The 20,901-nt window shown below is 38.5% G+C and overlaps 1 protein-coding gene across 3 annotated transcripts in view; it reads right to left on the minus strand.

The window, feature by feature from the left end:
- c5 (complement component 5) overlaps positions 1 to 20,901 on the minus strand; it is a 128,656-nt gene that overhangs the window by 87,903 nt on the left and 19,852 nt on the right. For 2 of the 3 annotated variants that reach the window (XM_043720297.1, XM_043720299.1), the window contains exons 8-13: positions 16,885 to 16,993; positions 15,260 to 15,386; positions 12,512 to 12,627; positions 4,109 to 4,306; positions 2,370 to 2,567; positions 826 to 1,035 (exon numbers count right to left, since the gene is read on the minus strand). In XM_043720297.1, coding sequence (XP_043576232.1) covers positions 826 to 1,035; positions 2,370 to 2,567; positions 4,109 to 4,306; positions 12,512 to 12,627; positions 15,260 to 15,386; positions 16,885 to 16,993 — 958 coding nt within the window. The remainder of the gene's footprint in view (positions 1 to 825; positions 1,036 to 2,369; positions 2,568 to 4,108; positions 4,307 to 12,511; positions 12,628 to 15,259; positions 15,387 to 16,884; positions 16,994 to 20,901) is intronic. The other variant, XM_043720298.1, reaches the window with a different exon arrangement.

Here is a 20,901-nt window from a genome sequence, read left to right on the forward strand (position 1 = left end):
TTAGAAAATATGAGAAAAACCACCTTATACAATAAACATGGCAGTAGAACAATAATTTGAAAAGATACTACTGAAGATATGGAATGTATTTGTAAATCTTTCTTAATTAACTGTTGCTAGACAAAATCAGGAAATATTTAAACAATAGTCTTATGCCAAGAGTGAGAATGAGTTACCAGCATAATGGAGAAAGAGGTCAGGAAGGGGGCTAGAGTCGGCATGGATTAAGATTGTTATGAGAGTTCATGGGCGGCATGGTGACACAGTGGTTAGCACTGCTGCCTCACAGCACCAGAGACCTGGGTTCAATTATCGCCTTAGGCGACTGACCGTGTGGAGTTTGCACATTCTCCCCGTGTCTGCCTCTGGTTTCCTCTGGGTGCTCCGGTTTCCTCCCACAATCCAAAAATGTGCAGGTTAGGTGAATTGGCCATGCTAAATTGCCCGTGGTGTTAGGTGAAGGTGTAAATGTAGGGGAATGGGTCTTGGTGGTTGTGCTTCAGTGGGTCGGTGTGGATTTGTTGGGCCGAAGGGCCTGTTTCCACACTGTAAGTAATCTAATCTAATCTATAAGTGGAATAGCTCGGTTACCACATGGGCCTGCATAATGTCAACCATAACTAGGGAAAGTGAGTAAAGTTTAAAGGCAAGTTCTTCAAGCTAAGAACATCTAAGCATAAGGAGAAGAGTAGCTTTTAACGGGAACTTCCAGCCAAAGAATATATCATTTTTATGGAGTCTTGTGAATAGTGCCTTCAGCTGGTTGTTACAATGATTATCATTTAAATGAAGTGTAGTTTGATTGGACACTTTGTTTGAACCCACCTGTTGATTGTTTAAGCACTTCTCTTCCACCTCAAACCACAGAGAATCAACAACAAGCTCAGCATTGTTTTCTCCAGTTACCACATAGTATGCAATCAAACGTGCAGAAGGTATCATTTCTCTCGTAATGGGAATATTCAGGTTGAAAACCTGGTTGCCAACTGGACGGTCTTGGGTTTCAAATAAAACTATTTTGCCTTTTGATACAACCTAGTTTATGCCAAAAATAGAAATTCATAGCTCAGAATGTGTTAAAAACATAAATCTTGCTTCAATAATGGAGTCTTAAAACTTCTGATACAATCAAATTTATATATTCTAATTGTATTAGATTTAGTACCAACTGTATTTCAGACTTTAATGAAATTATGTTGCAACTATTATTTTCATTTTCATTTATGTGTCTTCACAGTATTAGGACTGCACTATATTCTCACAATAAAATTACTTTTCACAGCAGCTGCTATATAATATCTAATATTAATCTGTAGAAGATAATAGGTCAACACCAAGCATAAGTGCCTCTATAACTTAATATTTTGTACTATTAATTGCATGTTTATAAACCAAAATGTTTACACAGGACACATACAAAGATCATTCTTCTACTCCTTATTCAAGTGGCATATTAGGCATTGTCTCAGATTACAACCTCCAAAAAAGGGTCTTCTCTGCTGCTTGCGAAATCTGATCCTGGCATGGTGACCTGCTTAACCAAACTTCTGGTTATGGGTGACACATAAATTTACATATAGATAGGTGTCACATTCCAGTTTCACAGACAAAATGCAAACTAGATACACCATTTTTATATGTAGGATCACTCGGTTTCCCCATCTGGTAAGGTCTATGAATCCAGAACATCTAATTGTTTTAATAAAAAAGCCTTCTGTCATCCAAAATTCAAATAGTATTTGCTGAGCTAGCTTGGAATCATTGAGCAATTTATATTGTCCTGCATTTGTACTTTGGAATGTGACATCTTGAGTAAGGAATCTATGCATGCTAATATAATTTTAAATATATATTGAATAGAAATCTTTTGACATTGTTAATAACTTAAATTATGCATTGCTTCATAAGATAAGAGTTTTACAGGATATAATTCAGATTGCATTATTCTGTTGTTAATCGAGTTATGTTACTTCTAAGGAAAGAAATTTTAAGCCTTTTTGATCCAAGACAAATTCAAGTCGTAGATTTTAACTGTTTCTTAGTGGCAGGATTGCTTACCATAAAGTGCTTCAGATCAAAATCATTCAATTCGTACTCACTATTCAAGCTAGAAATCACAGCCCTGGCTTTGTTCATGAGAAGCTTAAGGAAGAGTATAAGGAAGAAGCCATGGATCTGGTACTTTTTTAACCTGGCCAAATATGCAGTATCCAATGTAAGACTAACATTGGAGGTGTGATGAGATGTCTATAGTCATAAATGTTTTATAATACTTTTTAAGTCTATAAACAACATCAAGTTTCCCAAGACATACTTTTCAAAGAAATACCCATTAGACATTAATATTAAAACTAATAAACTACTTTTACCTGATAGTGGAAATGTTTTATTTTATTCAAGTATGGACTACTTGCGACTAGATTAACATTCAGATAATCCCCTACGTGGAATTTTTGGAAAGCTCCTGTCCAAGCAATATACAGGTAACTTTCAGAGACTGACTGATAAGCTTTCGCTGTGTATGTCTTGGAGACTGGACGCTCATCATCAAGACCAATTATTTTGATCTAAAGAAAAAGATGCAATAGATTATATGTACACATGATGTAGGAAAGTCTTTACCAAATTAAAGTTAACTATCAATTTAATACTAATAACAAAATTTCACTTGCATGAACTTCCTGTAAAGTAGAACCAAATTTACGCCTTGAAAACAATCAATAGAAAAGTTTGGATTACAGGGAAGGTATAATGAAGACAACATAAATCTAAACATCTGGTGGAAATAGGGCAGGCACAATGTTAAAAATGTTTTATATTTCTCACTTGCTCTTGAGCCACCAGAATGCTGCTGCCCAACTTAAACAATTGGATGGTCAAAAGCTGATAAGGTCCAACTTTAAGTATGTATTCTCACTCGCAAGGACATCATTGAGAGAGAATTTTAGTTCAGGTCTGAGGTGAGATGTCAGCACAGAAAAACAATAGCAATAGAAGAGGTCAACAAAAACAAGTTCTTTTTCCTTCCCTTGAAGCCCCAGGAAAGGGAGAAGGGTCTTCAAGAAAGATTGGCCTATCTTACCCTAGATTTCTCTTTCCTTGAGACAAGATCCTGTGAGCTACCTCCTGGAACCTGACAATATCCTCCTTGATTTGACTGAGGACTTCTCTGCTTAGACTTCCAGACATGGCTATTTGGTTGAAGCCCATGCAAAGTGTTTGCTGCATAAGCTGCTGACACAGACTGCAAGTGTGACATTAATGTAGCATGGTGCTGTAAAGCAAGATGTCTGCCCTCTTCTCTGATCACTGTTTTGCTTAATTCAGCTCCAACAAGCAAGGCAAGATTGAAATATGGTGACCCTGTATGATGTTCTGATGTGCTCAAGCTCTGAATGATGTGCACTCCAATGTGTAGCATTGAAGTGGCATAATTGTATTTCTAAATGAGTTGGAGATATGCATGATTATATTGTGAGACTGTTGTGTTTTCAGTGCCAAAATTCATAGGCAGGCGTCTGCAGTGGTCACTACCATAGAGCATGCCCTGAGGTACTGGGGACTACTGACTAAGTTCGAGATCCAGAAGCACAAGAAGTGAGCTGGGGCTGCCATGTATTTCTTTAAGTTTCATGTCAAAAAATTATCACCATCTAGTTTCTCTCCACTGTTGGGAGAATAGCTAACTGCATATAAATTAGGCAAGAACACAAATTGAGATGTTAATACATGCAACTGCATCTCTTGCCCTCACTGCCGAAATTCTCGGCTCACCATTGAAATCTTAGATGCAAAATTGGACTATTTTTCTCAACCTCAAGAATGTAATTTTTCCAATTACACTGTACTTTTCCAATGGATTTGTCATTGTTCACATCAGTCAGGCATTGGAAAAACTCTCAGAATGATGCCCTTCCTAGTTGAGAATGCATACTTAAAAATGGAGCGATCAGCTTTGGGTAGGTGACCGTCTAATTGTTTAAATCATGTAGTAGCATCCTACTCCATAGTTTGTAAAAATACTTGCATGCAATTAACATTGAAAATTGTAAATTAACAAGGTATATTTATACATCTATCCCAGTCTGTTGCACATAGAGTCACCAACCTTAAATTCTACTTCTTGAATATCAATTGGAGCAGTGAAGATGAACAATACTGTTCCATCATCTCTTCTGGTCTGTTTTTCTTGTCTCAAATCTTCTGGTGTCAGTTCTCTCCTCTCGCCACCTTCAAAAACAGCTTCTGTAAAAATTGTAAGCGTGATATCGCCTACTGGCTGTCCCAAAATGTCCTTTACTTGGGCCTGTTAAAGAAGTTAAGAGATAAAATTTGAGTTTATCAACAAACTATTAATCTCCAAAATGAATGATGGCAATGGAGGGTGATTGCATACTTCTGAATGTAATTTTAAAAAAGAATACCTATGGCTGGAACATGTATATCACTGACTAGGGCAGTAATTGTTGCCCATCTCTAGAATAGAACTAATAACATTAATAAAGTTCAGATTATCAGCTTTGATCCACTGTACATTAGTGGAACTTACAAAGTAAGACCAGGACATTCACATTGAAAATTATGTATAATTATGATGTTATGTGTGAGCATTAATACTATATGAAGTAACATTTTTGGTGTGACAACACAGTGCACCACACAATGACCAACTTTCAAGGTAACTTGATGATATTTCCTACTGGCAAATGTCAACTGGAGTTTAACCTTAGATGTCACATATTGATAGGAACGAAAATTAAATGACTCAGAGTGCACAATTCTAACCACCAGAATTTTTTTTCTGATTTATAACCATGTGACATTTATCGCCGAGATCATGAAAACATAAATCTATCAAATGACTCATTTCTGTGTCTTCAGACGTACATTTTAATGAATGCTATGGCTGGTTTGCAATGCAAAGTGACACCAATAGCACAGGTTTAATTTTCACACTGCAGCAAATTCCTGGGAGACCGTCCAGTGACGTTATATGGGTGAAACTTAAAAATAAGAAAGAGGTGATCACTTTGAGAGGATTGTATTATAGGCCCCCAATAGTCAGCAGGGAGTTGAGAAAAAATATGTAAGGAGATCTCAGATATCTGTAAGAAAAATAGGGTTGAAATGGGAGAGGATTTTTAACTTTCCAAACATAGATTGTGACTGTCACTATATTAAAGGCTTGGATGGGGAAGAATTTGTTAAGTGTGTCCAAGAAAACTTGCTTATTTAATATGCAAATGCACCTACTAGAAAAGGAGCAATACTTGCTCTGCTGTTGGGAAATAAGGCAGGTCAAGTGACTGAGGTGTCAGTGGGGAAGCACTTTGGAGTGAGTGATCACAATTCTATTAGTTTTAAAATAGTTATGGAAAAGGATAGAACTGCACTGCCAAGGGTGGTAGTAGAATCAGATACATTAAGTACATTTAAGTGATACTTGGATAGACAAATTGATAATAGTACAATGAAGAGTATGTAGCTTAGTTTGATCTTAGAGTAAGATAAAAGGCCAGCACAACATCATGGGCCAAAGGATCTGTAATGTGCTGTACTGTTCTATGTTCTCTGATCAAAAAGTTAAAGTTCTAAATTGTAGTAAGACCAATTTTGACAATATTAGACAAGAACTTTCACAATTTGATTGGGTGAGGCTATTCAAATGTGAATGAACATTTGGAAAGTGGGAGACCTTTAAGAATGAGATAATGCAAGTTCAAAGACAGTAGGTTCCTATTGGTGTGAATAGCAAGACTGGTATGTGTAGGAAATGCTGGATGACTAGAGAAATTGAGACTCTGGTCATCTATGTGTGGAACCAGAGGAGATGGGTGAGATGCTAAACAAATATTTTATCTCAGTATTCATGGTGGAGAAGGACCTGAAAGCTGGGTAACTTGGGGAAGTAGTGATGACTTGAAAAGAGTTCACATTACAGGAGGGGAGGTGCTAGATGTCTTAAAATGCATACAGGTGGCTAAATCCCTGGCACTGGTCAAGTGTTTCCCAGAACTTTGTGGGACACTAGGGAACAGATTGCTGGGCCTCTTGCTGAGATATTTGTATCATCGATAGCTATGGGTAATGTGCCAGAAGACTAGTGGTTGGCTAATGTGGTGCCATTATTTAACAGAGGCTGTAAGGAAAAGCCAGGGAACAATAGACAAGTCAGCCTTCCATGCATTTGGCAAGGAAAAAGGGATTAGGGATAATCAGCACGGCATTGCGCATGGGAAACCATGTCTCACTAACTTGATTGAGTTTTTTGAAGAGGTGGCAAAGAAAATTGATGAAGGCAGAGTGGTAGTCATTGTCTATATGGACTTCAGCAAAGCATTCAACAAGGTTCCACATGGTAGACTAGTTAATAAGGTTAGATCACATGGGATCCAGCGGGAGCTGGCCAATTGGATACAAAATTGGCTTGAGGGTAGGAGACAGAGGGTGGCGGTGGAAGTTATTTTTCGGACTGGAGGCCTGTGACCAGTCGTGTGCCACAAGAATTGATGTTGGATCCACTGCTTTTTATCACTTACAGACAGAGGAACCTCGATTATCCAGCATTCAATTACCCGAATTTCGGACTATCTAGACAAGATCGCAATGCTTGGCTAAACTGTGTTATCTGGCATTCGATTATCCGAATATTCGATAATCCGAACAAAATACTCCCTGCCTGTGTGGTTAATTGAGGTTTCTCTATAAATGGTTTGGATGTGAATATAGGTGGTATAGTTAGTAAGCTTGCAGATGTCACCAAGATAGCGGTGTAGTAGACAGTGAGGAAAATTATCACAGAGCAGAATGCGACCTTGATCAGATGGGCCAATGGGCCAAGAAGTGCAGATGGAGTTTAATTTAGATAAATGAGATGTTGCACTTTGGTAAGGCAAACCAATACAGGACTTATATGGTTAATGGTATGGTTCTGGGGAGAGCTGCCAAACAAAGACACCTAGGGATGCAGGTGCATAGTTCCTTGAAAGAGAAATCGCAGGTAGTCACAGTAATAATGAAGGCATTTGGCATGCTTGCCTTCATTGGTTAGAACACTGAGTAGAGGAGTTGAGATCTCATGTTATGGCTGTACATGAATTTGGTGAGACCACTTTGGAATACAGAGGAACCTTGATTATCCAGCATTCGATTACCTAAATATTGGATTATCCAGCAAGATCGCAAGGTTCCGATGCTTGACTAAACTATGTTATCTGACATTTGATTATCCGGAATTCGATTAACCGAACAAAATACTAACTGCCTGTGTCCTTCGCATAATCGAGGTTTCTCTGTACTAGGGTACAATTCTGATTACCCTTCTATAGGAAGGATGTTATTAAACTGAGAGGTGAAGAAACAATTTACAAGAATGTTGCTGGGACTGGAGGATATAGGGAGTTATAATCAGAGGCTGAATAGACTGGGCTTTTTCTCTGGCGTGTTGGAGACTGAGGTGTGAAGTTTATAAAATCATGAGGGGCATGGATAGGGTAAATAGCCAAGGTCTTTCTTCGAGGGTGAAAGAATCCAAAACTAGAAGATATTGTTTAAGGTGACAGGGGAAAGATTTAAAAAGGACCTGAGGGGCAATTTTTACATGCAGAGGGTGGTGCATATACGGAGTGAGTTGCCAAAGTGGTGGAGGTGGGTCAATTATAAAATTTAAATGTATCTGCATGGGTATTTGAACATGAAGGGTTTAAAGGGATATGAGCAAAATGCTGGCAGATGGGATTAGGTCAGATTTGGATGTCTGGTCAGTGTGGATGAGTTGGACCGAAGGATCTGTTTCCATGCGATATGACTCTATGGCTTCATGGCAGAGGTTACCACAAAGAACCCATCTTCTCAATTTCACCCCTCACCTGAGGTGTGGTAACCCTCAGGTTAAACTTACCACCAGTCATCTCTCTCCAAAGACAGGGAAGCTCAATGGCCATCTGGGACTATGTCACCTTTACTTTGACACTTAATTCACAATAAAATTACAGAATTTCGTTTCATCTCATTGCCAGTCTATGCCATTCACTTTAAATTCTTTTCTTACTGTCTGAGATTTTATCTCTCTCTTGTTCATCTTCTCTTGGTTGCTAGAATTATGGTTATTGAAAATCATCCATTAATAATCTAAGTTCATGCATATAAGTACCTATAAAATACAATAAATATACAATCTGAATATGTGAAAATATAAGAGATTCCGCTATTTTAGATCTGGTACTGTGGCAGGCTTAATACATGATCTCAGAGTAAGGTGTTGACAGGAACAGTGGCCATAACATGAATTTAGTATTCAGCCTGACAATGAGAAACTAAAGGCAGAAACAATTGTACCAAACTGAATTAAAACTAAACAATTAGGGCTGAGTTGTGTGGAGTGGACTGGGAAAGGAGTTTAGCAGAAAAGGAATCATGGTACATGTTTCAAAAAATTGTTCATGACTCACAGAAGATATATCCCAATGAGGAAGAAAAAGTCTGGAGAAGCACAGAAACTCACCATGGTTAAACAAGGAAGATAAGAATAGAATCAATTTGAAAGAAAAGACATACAACATGGCAAAAATCAAAAACTTGGAAAAGCTCTAAAAGCCAACCAAATAAAAACAAAGAGAGAGAAAACAAATTATGAGGGAAAACTAGCAAGTGATATAAAATGGATAGTAAGAGTTCTTTAAATATATTATAAGGAAAAGAGAGGCCAAAGAGAAAATAGGCCCTTTAGAGAATGAGGAGGGAGAAATAATAATGGGCAACTAGAAAATGTCAGATGAGTTGAATAAATATTTTCCATTAAAAGGTAAAGTCTCAGGTGAGGGGAGCGGTTGAGAAGGAGGGTTCTTCATGGTAACCTCAGCCATTGTGGAAATTGAACCCATGCTGTTGGTGTCACTCTACAGTGCAAGCCATCTATCCAGTCAAGGATAGTAATGACATTCCAAACGTACAAAATAATAAAGGGGCCCAGCAGAACTGGAAATAAATATAACAACTATCACTGGAGAAAATGTTGTCAGGAAACTAATGGTGTTAAAGGACTCAGAGGGGGAGGGACATAGTGGTTGTATCAAGGTCAGTCAGGTGGACCTCATACAATATGAGTTCCTTGATTGGGATTGTTTATTTGGTCCAATCAATGAGCCCTGAATGACAGATAAAAACAGGAGTGTCAGACATCATATTCACTTTGAGAGCAAGCTCTGAGGAGTTGGATCAATGTCAAGAGTATGCCACGTGTAAATAAAAGGTGACTTGGTGACGGGATAATGGCCTCTATGGAGTTATTTCAACATCCTTATTCAAAAAGAGAGGGAGACAGAAAACAGGTAACTATAGGTCAATTTGCTTAATATGTGTCATCATAAAAAATGCTTCCGTCTATTATAAAGGATGCAATAGCAGAAGATTAGAAATATATAATCTAATCAATGAGAGTCAGCATTACTTCATGAAGGGGAAATCATGCTTGCCAATTGTTTTACAATTTTTTGAGGAGGTGATAAGCAAGGTAGATAAAGGGGCACCAGATTAATAAACCTAGATTTCAAAGTGGTTTTTGATAAGGTACTGCAATAAGTCTACTTAACAAAGTAAGAACCTATGATATTGGGGGTGGTATATTAGTGTTGCTAGTGGATTGGATAACTAATCAAGGACTGAGATATGAATAAAGGAGAGATTTTCAGGATGACAACCGGTAACCAGTAAAGTGGTAACCAGCGATGAGAGCTGGGACCACAATTCTTTAAAATACATTAATTAACCGGAGGGAAATGAATGTATTATTGCCAGATTTGTGGATGACACAAGAACAGATGGTAAGACAAGTCCTGAGGGTGACACAATGAGACTACAGAGGGATTTAGGCAGGTAAAATGCATGGGGAAAATCTTGGCAGATGGCAGTCATTGTTTTTACCCAGTTGATTTTAACCCTACTGCGAATCCTCTTGAAAGGATGCCTGCCTTGAAAAAGTTTTCCTCCTCTCTCTACAAGAATCTCAGGGAGTCCCTCTCCCACTGCAACTCCCAGGTCATTTCCTACTCTATGCTACTTTCTCCCCCCCCCCCCCCCCCTCCTATTTATCTCCACTCTTCAGGCTCTCTGCCTGTATTCCTGATGAAGGGCTTTTGCCCGAAACGTTGATTTTACTGCTCCTCGGATGCTGCCTGAACTGCTATGCTCTTCCAGCACCACTGATCCAGAAGATGGATTACAATGTGAGGTTATGCACTTTGGCTGGAAGCATAAAAGAGCTGGATATTAATAAAATGAGGAAAAAACTGCAGAAAGTTGCCGTGTACAGGGATTTGGATTTTTTACACATGAATCACAAACAGCTAGCATTTAATTTGAGTGGGTAATAAGGAAGGTAAATGGAAAGGGAGAGCAAACTCAATGAGCTAAATGTCCTACTTCGGTTCCTACATCTTATGGTCTCTACAGTATATAATAAATATAAACTGCAAAACTCTACTTCTGCAAGTAGAGCAGAAATTCAGATTCTATGGCAAGACTAATAGACTGAATTTGCATAGCATGGAAAAGTCATATTTAAAGTTGTTATTTCACAATTCTTCTCTGGAACAGTGGCAAAGTCAACAAATCCAAGATTTAATTCATTTCTTCAACTATTTCTGAAAGCAACTGAGATAGCTGAATCAAAAATTGTATTAAAAAAAAACATTTTGATGACAAAGTTGAAGCACATTTTCGATCACCCTGTTGCACTCTGGATTATTCCCTCTCAAACAAGAAGGGGCTGTTTCTATGCTTTATGACTCTATGACTTTAAACCAGTTCCTGAGGCATATTAAGGAAACCCATACAGTGTTGATTTCAGATGTTCAGTAAATTCAGATGGTAGAAAAGAGAAGGAACTTACTACCGATCTCATCTTTAAGATGAAACTCATGGATGCTATGTGCATGGTCTCATGCACAAATTTAATGTCCTTTTGAGTAGGTAGTGTGGTGTCACTGGCATTTAGGCCTGTCTGTCCAATTTTATATTCTTTGCAAAGTAAAATATCAAGAGTGTATGGAAGTTTTGAGATATAAAGAAAGGCTGGATAGGCTGAGACTTTTTTCAATGGAGTGTAGAAGGTTTAGAGGCAATCTGATAGAAGTTTATAAAGTAATGAGAGGTATAGATAGAGTTAATGGTGGTTGTCCTTTCCCTAGAATGGAGGATTTCAAGATTAGAGGGCACATTTTTAAGATGAGAGGAAAGAGATTTTAAAAAGACAGAGGCAATTTTTTTACACAGAGGCTGGCTCACGTTGAATGAATTTCCTGAGGAAGTGATTGATGCAGGTATAATTACAACATGTAAAAGACAGTTGGATAGATACATGAATAGGAAAGGTTTGGAGGGATATGGGCCAGAAGCAGGCAGGTAGGACTAATTTGGTTTGGGATTATATTCAGCATGGACTAGTTGGACCAAAGGGACTGTTTTCATGTTGTATAATGCTATGACTCTGAGTAGTCTTATGGCACACACTATGTGGAGTAAATTGCTTCCTGAAATTGCTGAAATTGGCTTCACTATAATAGCCAATAAAATGCAAAAATATATTAAAACATTAGATTGTTATCATTAAAACAGGAACTAAGCTATAATGAACAAATCTATAAAATAGTGCATAAAACGTTTTAGAATCAAAATGAGAGTCATTAGATTCTTCCAGTTCTTTGTATCTAAGCATATTTGAGGTTGATGTTTCCAAATGAATTGGTTGTGATATTAACTGTAATATCATGTGCGTGTGTAATGCTGAAAAACAAAATATACCATCTGTGACAATGTTGCTCCTTTAACATGGTTATGCTGTTCTTGGCTTTTTTTTTCAGAGAGGTCGTAAAAACAGTGATTTGGGAAGGTCTAGGTTTGAAGGGTATTAGGGCCAAGTTGATTATAACTAACTGATACCGCCTCAAGTAAAAGGCTTTCAATTTAAAAAAACACATTTGTACAATGAAAGGGGAGCAGCCAGTTTTTCCAGCTCCGCTTTTCTTTGGATTGGTTTGATTTGGTTTTTAGTAGTCTGGCTTTTCACTGAAAGCAGTCAGTTAGTTGTGAAGCTGTTGGACTCAAAGAAGCAGGTCCATGCTCATCCTCTCTCTTCTCTGTCATCTCTCCTATAAGACCCTATGTTTGATTTTAGCTTCAGTGCCAAGGGGTGTTTGAGGATTGTTGCAAGTATTTGGAACAGCATCATTAAGTTGGGGAGTCTGTTGGATTTTGGGATCAGTTAAGTTATTCTGTATTCTGTTGTCTCATGTTTGCGTTTCATTCAGTAATCTTGCAAATAAATTCTGTTTTGTTTAAAACTAAATGGTTGGGCCAGCTGAATCTCTCCTAGAATAACCACTATACACCTGCTTAAAACAACTAGCAAAACTAGGGTTTGGACTACTTTCTTGAAACGTTTTGAGGGGGTCAGGCCTGGTCCATAATAGATCAAATAAGGTTAATTCACGGTATAGAAACTCGAAGTACTTACTATGATGTAGTATGGAAGTTTTGGTTTAATGAAGAGTGGAGTTGCTACCAAGTTAATTGTATATGGTGATTCTGTAAATATAACTCTGGTGTATTCAGCATCTTCAGATATTTCAGCTTATTAAATACAAAATGAAAAACATTATTACTTTTGACTTGCACAATTCCTTTTGCAAACATCTTAACACTTTAATCTCCTAAATATCATTGCACACGACAAATCCAACCTGCTAGAAACTTTGCATTTGACTTTAGATTAATTAATCTTGAACTATATGTCTTGTTTTCCCTGTTTGCAATGAATTGTTAGTTCAATGACTGGTGTGATCCATGAGAGGTAGATTTCTTGCAAGTGAACTATCTTATTTCTGTCAGAACTTTTATGACTAGGTCATATTTTGCTCAGAATAGCCCCTCAAAATTGAGCTGGTATATTCTTGTTGCTGATCCTGTTTCTTGGATTTGTTGATCCCTGATAGGATCCATTTTACAACGGTTTTTTAACTACTTGGGCCGGGAGCCTAGTAGTCAGGGTTTGGTAGCATTTTTGGCAGCTTTAATTTGTAGCTTTTCAAGCTGGACCCCTTCCTTTTAACAGGAGAACCACAGGCAGGTTGCTTTCTCACTTGTTACACACTAATTCACTTGCTTTGGTCAAATATACAGCAGAGTACTCCTGCTCAACCTGGGTCAGGAGTCGCCACACAAATGCAATAGATGTATACCTCCAGGGAGTCATATGGATTATCTCGAGGCCTTGAGACCAATGCAGCTCATAGAGTCATAGAGATGTGCAGCATGGAAACAGACCCTTCGATCCAACCCGTCCATGCTGACCAAGCATCCCACATCTGCGCTAGCACACATTGAACCTCCTGATGTCTGATGGCAAAACATTCTCCTCAAAGAACACCCGCTGACAGCTAGCAAAAAGCACTCCTAACATAGAAACAGAGAAAACAGGAACAGGTGTAGGCTATTTGGTCCTTCGAGTCTCCTCCGATATTGAATATGATCATGTCTGATAATCCAATCCAGTATCCGATTTCTGCTTTCTACACATACTTTTTGAACTCTTTAGCCATAAGAACAATACATAACTGCTTGTGGAAAACATTTAATATTTTAGCTTCAACTGTTCTGTGTGGCAGAAATTCCACTACTCTCTGGGCAAAGAAATTTCACCTCGTCTCCCAAAAAAAAGGCCTACCTTATATCCCTGGACTGCGACCTGTGGTTCTGGACTTGCCAATTGGTGGGTAAATCTTACCTGTGTTTATCCTGCCGAGTCCTGTTATAGTTGTTTGATTTCTATGACAGCCCCCTCATTCTTCAAAACTCCAGGGAAAATATTCCTAACTTATCCAGTCTCTCTTCATACATCAGTCATGATATCCCAGGAATCAGTATAGTAAACCTTTCTTGCACCTTCTCCATAGCCAAAATATCCTTCCTCAGATAAGGAGACCAAAGCTGCACGTAATACTCCAGGCATTACTATAGACACTCCATAGAGCAGCAGAAGAAAAATACCTATACAGCATATTCAAGAAGAATGGGTATCCAGTAAACACAGTCCGCCGATTCCAAAATAACCAATCCAAACAAGTAGGCACAACACGCCCAGAAACTCTAGTCACATTACCATACATCAAAGACATCTCTGAAATGATGACCAGACTACTCCAATCCCTTGGCATCATGGTAACCCACAAACCTACCAACACACTTAAACAGTGGCTGATGAACCTAAAGGACCCGATACAAACAACAAGCAAAACAAATGTCATTTACAAATACCATGCAAAGACTGTAATAAACATTTCATCAGACAGACAGGCAGAAAACTAGCCACCAGAATACATGAATGCCAACTAGTCACCAAAAGACATGACCCACTAACACTAGTATCCTTACATATAGATGAAGAAGGACACCATTTCAACTGGGACAACACATCCATCCTAGGACAGGCTAAACAGAGAAATGCACAGGAATTCCGAGAGGCCTGGCATTCAAACCAGAACCCCATCAATAAACACATTGATTTGGACCCCATTTACCAACCTCTGAGAAAAAGAACTGGAAATGATATCACCCACCTTAACAGACCAAGACACATAATTAGAAAGCGGGACATAACACCGGTGCTTCACCATTGATGCTCACTGGTGATGTTACCTAGCATGGTGATGAAACATCTGAAAACAAACCTTCGAGCTCAGTGAGTAAACTTACAATCTGAACACTCCTATAGACACAGGAGTTCCAAAAATAAGATCTACTCACGAATGTAAAATCCCTTGCCCTCACTGCACATCTTACAAACTAATGAGAGCCCTGCCTTTGAGGGGTGCATCTCCTGGTTGACAATAAACATCACAAACTACAAATTGTAGCCAACCCAAGATGTGAGATCCAAGGTTTCACAGAAGATTTGAATAAAGCTCAGCTGCTGGAGGTCGGCCAGGGAAGCTGTGGCCATTTCTTCCAAAGGAACAGCTAAAATTGTGACAGGAGGTATGCAAGTCAGATCATCACCCATATTCTGGGAGATCCATTCCTTGTGGCATCCCAGTCATTTGCATTGCACCAGATGAAAACATTGAATGGATTGTTAACCTCAACATTGTACTTAATGCTTCCCTACCCATACTTTTTTTAAAATTGGAAATGCACTGTGATACATACATACATACATTAGCATTGAAAATTTTCATTTCTTTAGTTATGAGTTATTATCTTGTACCTGAAGCATCTTGAACTGTCACTCCAATGTACAAATAGTCTCCATCAAGATCCTCAATACTTCCTCGTTGCAATACTTCAGTTGCAGTTTTCGCGTTGAACTCTACAGTTACTTCTCCATTTAACATCTAATGAGGAACCAAAGACTGCTAATCATATAAGCTATACCATACAAAATACCTCAAAGTAATTGAAGCTTTAGTTGTTCTAAACTGTTATTCACTGAGTGACGTTGTAAATCGTAATCAGATATTGCAAGTCAGTGATGTTAAGTAAGAATAACAGGTCAATTAATCCACAATTATCTATTTTGGTGATATCATTGTGGGGAAGATGAGTGGTTTAGTTTAGGAACAATATAGTGACTAAGTGTTATATTGCCCAGAAAGTGGAAGCATTGGGTAAGATGAGGGGAAATCGGAGAACACAAAGTGGGGGTAAAGAAGAAGCATTCAAGGGATACAAGTTGAAATGCATCATGATACTGAAGTGTATGAGTAGATGACTAAGCTCCAAGGTTGCAGTAAACATAGGACAGAGCCCAGAGTATAAGGCAAAGCATCTGGATCTTCACTTCTTTCTTCGTATCATTGCACTGTTGTTTTGCAAATCATGATGGAAGAAATTAAAGCTGCCTTGTGGCCCTGACTCGATGCTTCCACCCATATACAGCTACAAGTTTCATAAGAATGACAGGTTAAAAAAAAGAGCAAAAACAGTAGGGCCAGTACATACTAAAGTAGCAGTGGCAGCAGAGCTTAAGAAAAGCCTAAAGTATTAGAAGCCTAAAGAAGATGAAGATGGCCACAAAGCGAAGAGTTGGGCAACACAAATGGGAAAATTCAAGAGGACCACCTAATGTGAAGCTTTCCACAGTTTTACCATTATAAAATATTAACTTAAAAAATGGCTGTACAATTGTGATGCATTAATGTGCACCATCAGCAACAAATTTAATAGGAACAGGAATTCAGCCTAAGCTGTGATTCAATTAGATTATGGCTGATCATCTATCTCAATGCCACGTTTCCACAATATCATCATATTCACTAATACCATTAATGTCCAGGAAGATATTGATTTCTGTCTTGAACATGCTCAGTGACTGGGCTTCCAGAGCTCTTGAGGATTGGAAATTCCAAAATTCATCATCCCTCGAGAGAAGAAACTCCTTCTCATCTCAGTTTTAAGACCAAATTTTAGCTTGGTCCACAGGTCTCGCAGCATCTGTCTAATGTTAACTCTGATTCCTCGCCACAGATACTGTCAGATCTGCTGAGCTTTTCCAGGAATTTTGATTTTGTTTCTGATTTCCAGCAACCTGCAGTTCTTTCTGCTCTTATCTTGGTCCCCTTATTATGAGTGCTAACCCACTTACTTTATCTTCATGTGGATCAACAATAACTGCTGAATATTCTTGGATATTCAGTTCCCAAACTGGGTTAACCTGTAGCTACATCTCTATAATGGAAATTAAATCATACCCATTTACTCCTATTCATTCATTCAAGTTATTAACCGTTTATGAATGCAACATGATTCATAAGCATCACAAAGCTGAAGCTAGAAATCCAAAACTGAGGCAGGATAACTTAAATCCTAATCATTATTTATGTTTGATCTTACCCTAAGGGTTTGAGCTGCATGTGGCATTAAATGTTTTGTACCATCTTTTTCCAGGATTCCAAAACGTACAAAGACGTATGCTGATGTAATTGTTTTTTTATAAAAATGCCTGCAAATTTATGAAAGAAATGTAAAATAAACTGGAGTGAAATAACACAAATTTAAAAACAAAAATAATTTTCTAGATTTTGATCACAAGAAATAATCTACTCTGCACTCTCACAGATTTAATGTATAAGGGACAGAATTACACTGATATAATTTAATTGGCTTTGAAGTTCTACATGTATCATGGGTTGGTTAGCTCAGTTGGCTGGATGGCTGATTTGTGATGCAGAGTGACACCAACATTCCCATACCAGCTGAAGTTACATGGCAGTTCCTCCTTTTCAACTCTCCCCTCGCCTGAGATGTGTGACCCTCAGGTTGACCACCACCAGTCATCTCTCCCTAATAAGTGGGCAGCCCTATGACTATCTGGATCTATTTATTTACTGTAAGTACAACAATAATTAAAAAAAATGCTACATGAACTAGAAAATTATGGCATACCTACTATGTATGATAATAACATAGGCATTCTCAAATGGTGATCCACAAAGTTTCATTTGTAAATGTTAAGTTCCATTTATGAATCCTTGTCTCTCGGTGACTCCAGGAAACATCTTTTTTTAAGAATTTACTAAACTTCCATATTTCCTTCAGTGACTTTTCTCTAATGACCAAAAGCAGTCTCATCTAACCTGTTCAGAGTTTTCCAAAACAAACTCTTCCCCTGCAGAACATCACTGAACAGTGGTCTTTTATTTACAACAATTTGGTAGTTTCATAGGGTTCGATTTAATGACATTGGCAGTGGGCCAATAGAACCCGTTGCAACTATTCCCGATACTACAAGCCAATCAAAGAGCTATGAGTTGGCACAAGGCTTCCTGTGACCTAAATAACACATGTCCAATCTTTAAGAACTACTCAGCAATTGAACACTGTAGCTCTTCAGCATGAGAAATATTATTTACTCAGGTGGAGATTTAAATTCCATCCATGGTCACCATTTCTGATACTAGCTTCTTATTTCAGATTTATTAACTTATTTGAACACTGTAGTTCTTCAGCCAGCAAGGTTTGAATTCATGACCTGGAATTCATGTGATCTCACAAAAACTTGACCAACACATTTTTGCACATTTCAAAACACATTGCTGAACAATGTGTGACTTTGCTTGGGTCTTTTCACATAATAGTCAGGTTTGCTTTGCAAGCCATGATGGAATGCAAGAGGAATGATGGTGCAGAAGTGGACCTAGTAAAAAGTTCATCTTAGTTCTCCAATACAGCAGCTCACATTCCAAAGTAATTTTATGGACCTCTAAAATTTCACTTACCACCCTTTGTTAGCTCTCTCATCACCCTATGCCCCCTCAGATCTTCTATGTCAACTTCATGTCGACATGTATCTGCTTTAGCCATATAACATGCACACAGTGCACAGTAATATGGAGTCATGCAATAGCAAAAACATTATTTTAAATTCATCAAGAAAATGTAAACTTATAACAAGCTAATGAAAACCTGAATTCAAACACACCATCATTGACACTGGAAAAATACATCACAAGCAAAACAAAAATCTAGTCCTTTAGGTACCTATTCTGTTTATAAACAAACAAGAAAGTACAACAAAGACATAATCTGTTAGTATAGCTTCTTAAATGTTTCAGTTTTCTTGCTTTGATAGATCCCCAGATGAGCTGAAGTTTTTGAAGCACAAGCAAATATTCATAATGGCTCCAGCTGCCATAATAAAAGTTTCCAATTACACTGAAAGCTCAGACTGGTATCCTATTTCCATTTCAAAGAGAGTACCTGTCAACCAATGCAGGGAAGAAGGTGCAAAGATTTATTTTAATGTTCAAAACCAGTATTCTTTTTAACTGCTAGAGCAACACATAATCTAATAGAGACATCTGAAAATGTCAAAACATTTCACAATTTTCAGCATATTCCTGGCCCCTTGACAGGCTTTCTCCCAATGGTCAGTACCAAACAAGCATATAAGAAAACTGTTCAGGAGGAAATACAATTTTCTTGTAATCCTTATAATGGAGACCTGAGCAGTGGAAGAGGTATGTGTTTAGTTTGCACCCGATGCATTTCCTAAAGGCTGTCCAAAAACAGAATGAGGTTGGGAAGGCAAAATAAAATAGTTTCTCTTTCAAAATTAGTTCAGCAATCATCTTCAGCTGCTTTATCAATGAGCTTTCCTCCATTGTAAGGTTAGCAATGGCCCTGTTGTGGTGCAGAGGTATTGTCCCTACCCTTAGACCAGAAGGACCAAATTCAAGTCCCACCTGCTCTATAGGTGTGTAATAACATCTCTGAATAGGTTGATTAGAAAAATACATTAATTTTTAAAAAACATTTAAAATTTGTAAGATTAGAAATGGGGATGCTTGCTGATAATAGCAAAGTATCAATACTATTTGTATCTCCTCAGATAATGAAGAGGTCTGTGTTCACATGATTCCTGATGAAGGATTTTGTCCAAAACATTGACTTTCCTGCTCCTCAGATGCTGCCTGACCTGCTGTGAGTTCCAGTACCACACTCTCAACTCTGATCTCCAACATTTGCAGTATTCACTTTCGCCCTGTGTTCACATGTAGTATGATGTGGGCAAAATTTAAGCTTATAGAACATAGAACATTACAGCGCAGTACAGGCCCTTCGGCCCTCGATGTTGCGCCGCCCTGAAGCCCATCCCACCTACACTATTCCATGTATGTCCATATGCCTGTCCAATGACAACTTAAATGCACTTAAACTTGGCGAATCTACTACTGTTGCAGGCAAAATATTCCATACCCTTACTACTCTCTGAGTAAAGAAACTACCTCTGACATCTGTCTTATACCTATCTCCCCTCACTTTAAAGTTGTGTCCCCTCATGTTTGCCGTCCCCATACTTGGAAAAAGGCTCTCCCTGTCCACCCTATCTAACCCTCTGATTATCTTGTAAGTCTCTATTCAGTCACCTCTCAACCTTCTTCTCTCTAACGAGAACAGCCTCAAGGCCCTCAGCCTATCCTCATAAGACATTCCTTCCATACCAGGCAACATCCTAGTAAATCTCCTCTGCACCATTTCCAAAACTTCCACATCCTACTTATAATGCGGAGACCAGAACTGTACACAATACTCCAAGTGTGGCCGTACCAGAGCTTTGTACAGCTGCAGCATAAGCTCCTGGTTCCGGACCTCAATCCCTCTATTAGTAAAGGCCAGAACACTGTATGCCTTCTTCACAACCCTGTCAATCTGGGTGGCAACTTTCAGGGATCTGTGTACATGGACACCAAGATCTCTCTGCTCATCTGCACTCCCAAGAATCCTACCAGTAGCCCAGTACTTTGCATTCCGATTACTCCGTCCAAAGTGTATCACCTCACACTTGTCCACATTAAACTCCATTTGCCACCTCTCTGCCCAGCTCTGCATCCTATCTATGTCTCTCTCCAACCTACTACATCTTTTGTCACTATCCAGAACTCCATCGACCTTAGTGTCATCTGCAAATTTACTAACCCACCCTTCTAAGCCCTCATCCAAGTCATTTATAAAAATGATGAACAGCAGTGGACCCAACACCGACCCTTGCGGTACGCCGCTCGTAACTGGACACCAAAATGAACATGTTCCATCAACTACAACCCTCTGTTTTCTTTCAGCAAGCCAATTACTGATCCAAACTGCTATGTCTCCCATAATCCCATTCCTCCACATTTTGTATAATAGCCTACTGTGGGGGACCTTATCGAATGCCTTGCTGAAATCCATATACACCACATCAACCGGTTTACTCTCAACATTTTGTATAATAGCCTACTGTGGGGGACCTTATCGAATGCCTTGCCGAAATCCAAATACACCACATCAACCGGTTTACTCTCATCTACCTGTTTGGTCACTTTGTCGAAAAACTCAATAAGATTCGTTAGGCAGGACCTACCCTTCACA

The sequence above is a fragment of the Chiloscyllium plagiosum genome, chromosome 30 (assembly GCF_004010195.1).
Source record: "Chiloscyllium plagiosum isolate BGI_BamShark_2017 chromosome 30, ASM401019v2, whole genome shotgun sequence".
Lineage (NCBI taxonomy): Eukaryota > Metazoa > Chordata > Chondrichthyes > Orectolobiformes > Hemiscylliidae > Chiloscyllium > Chiloscyllium plagiosum.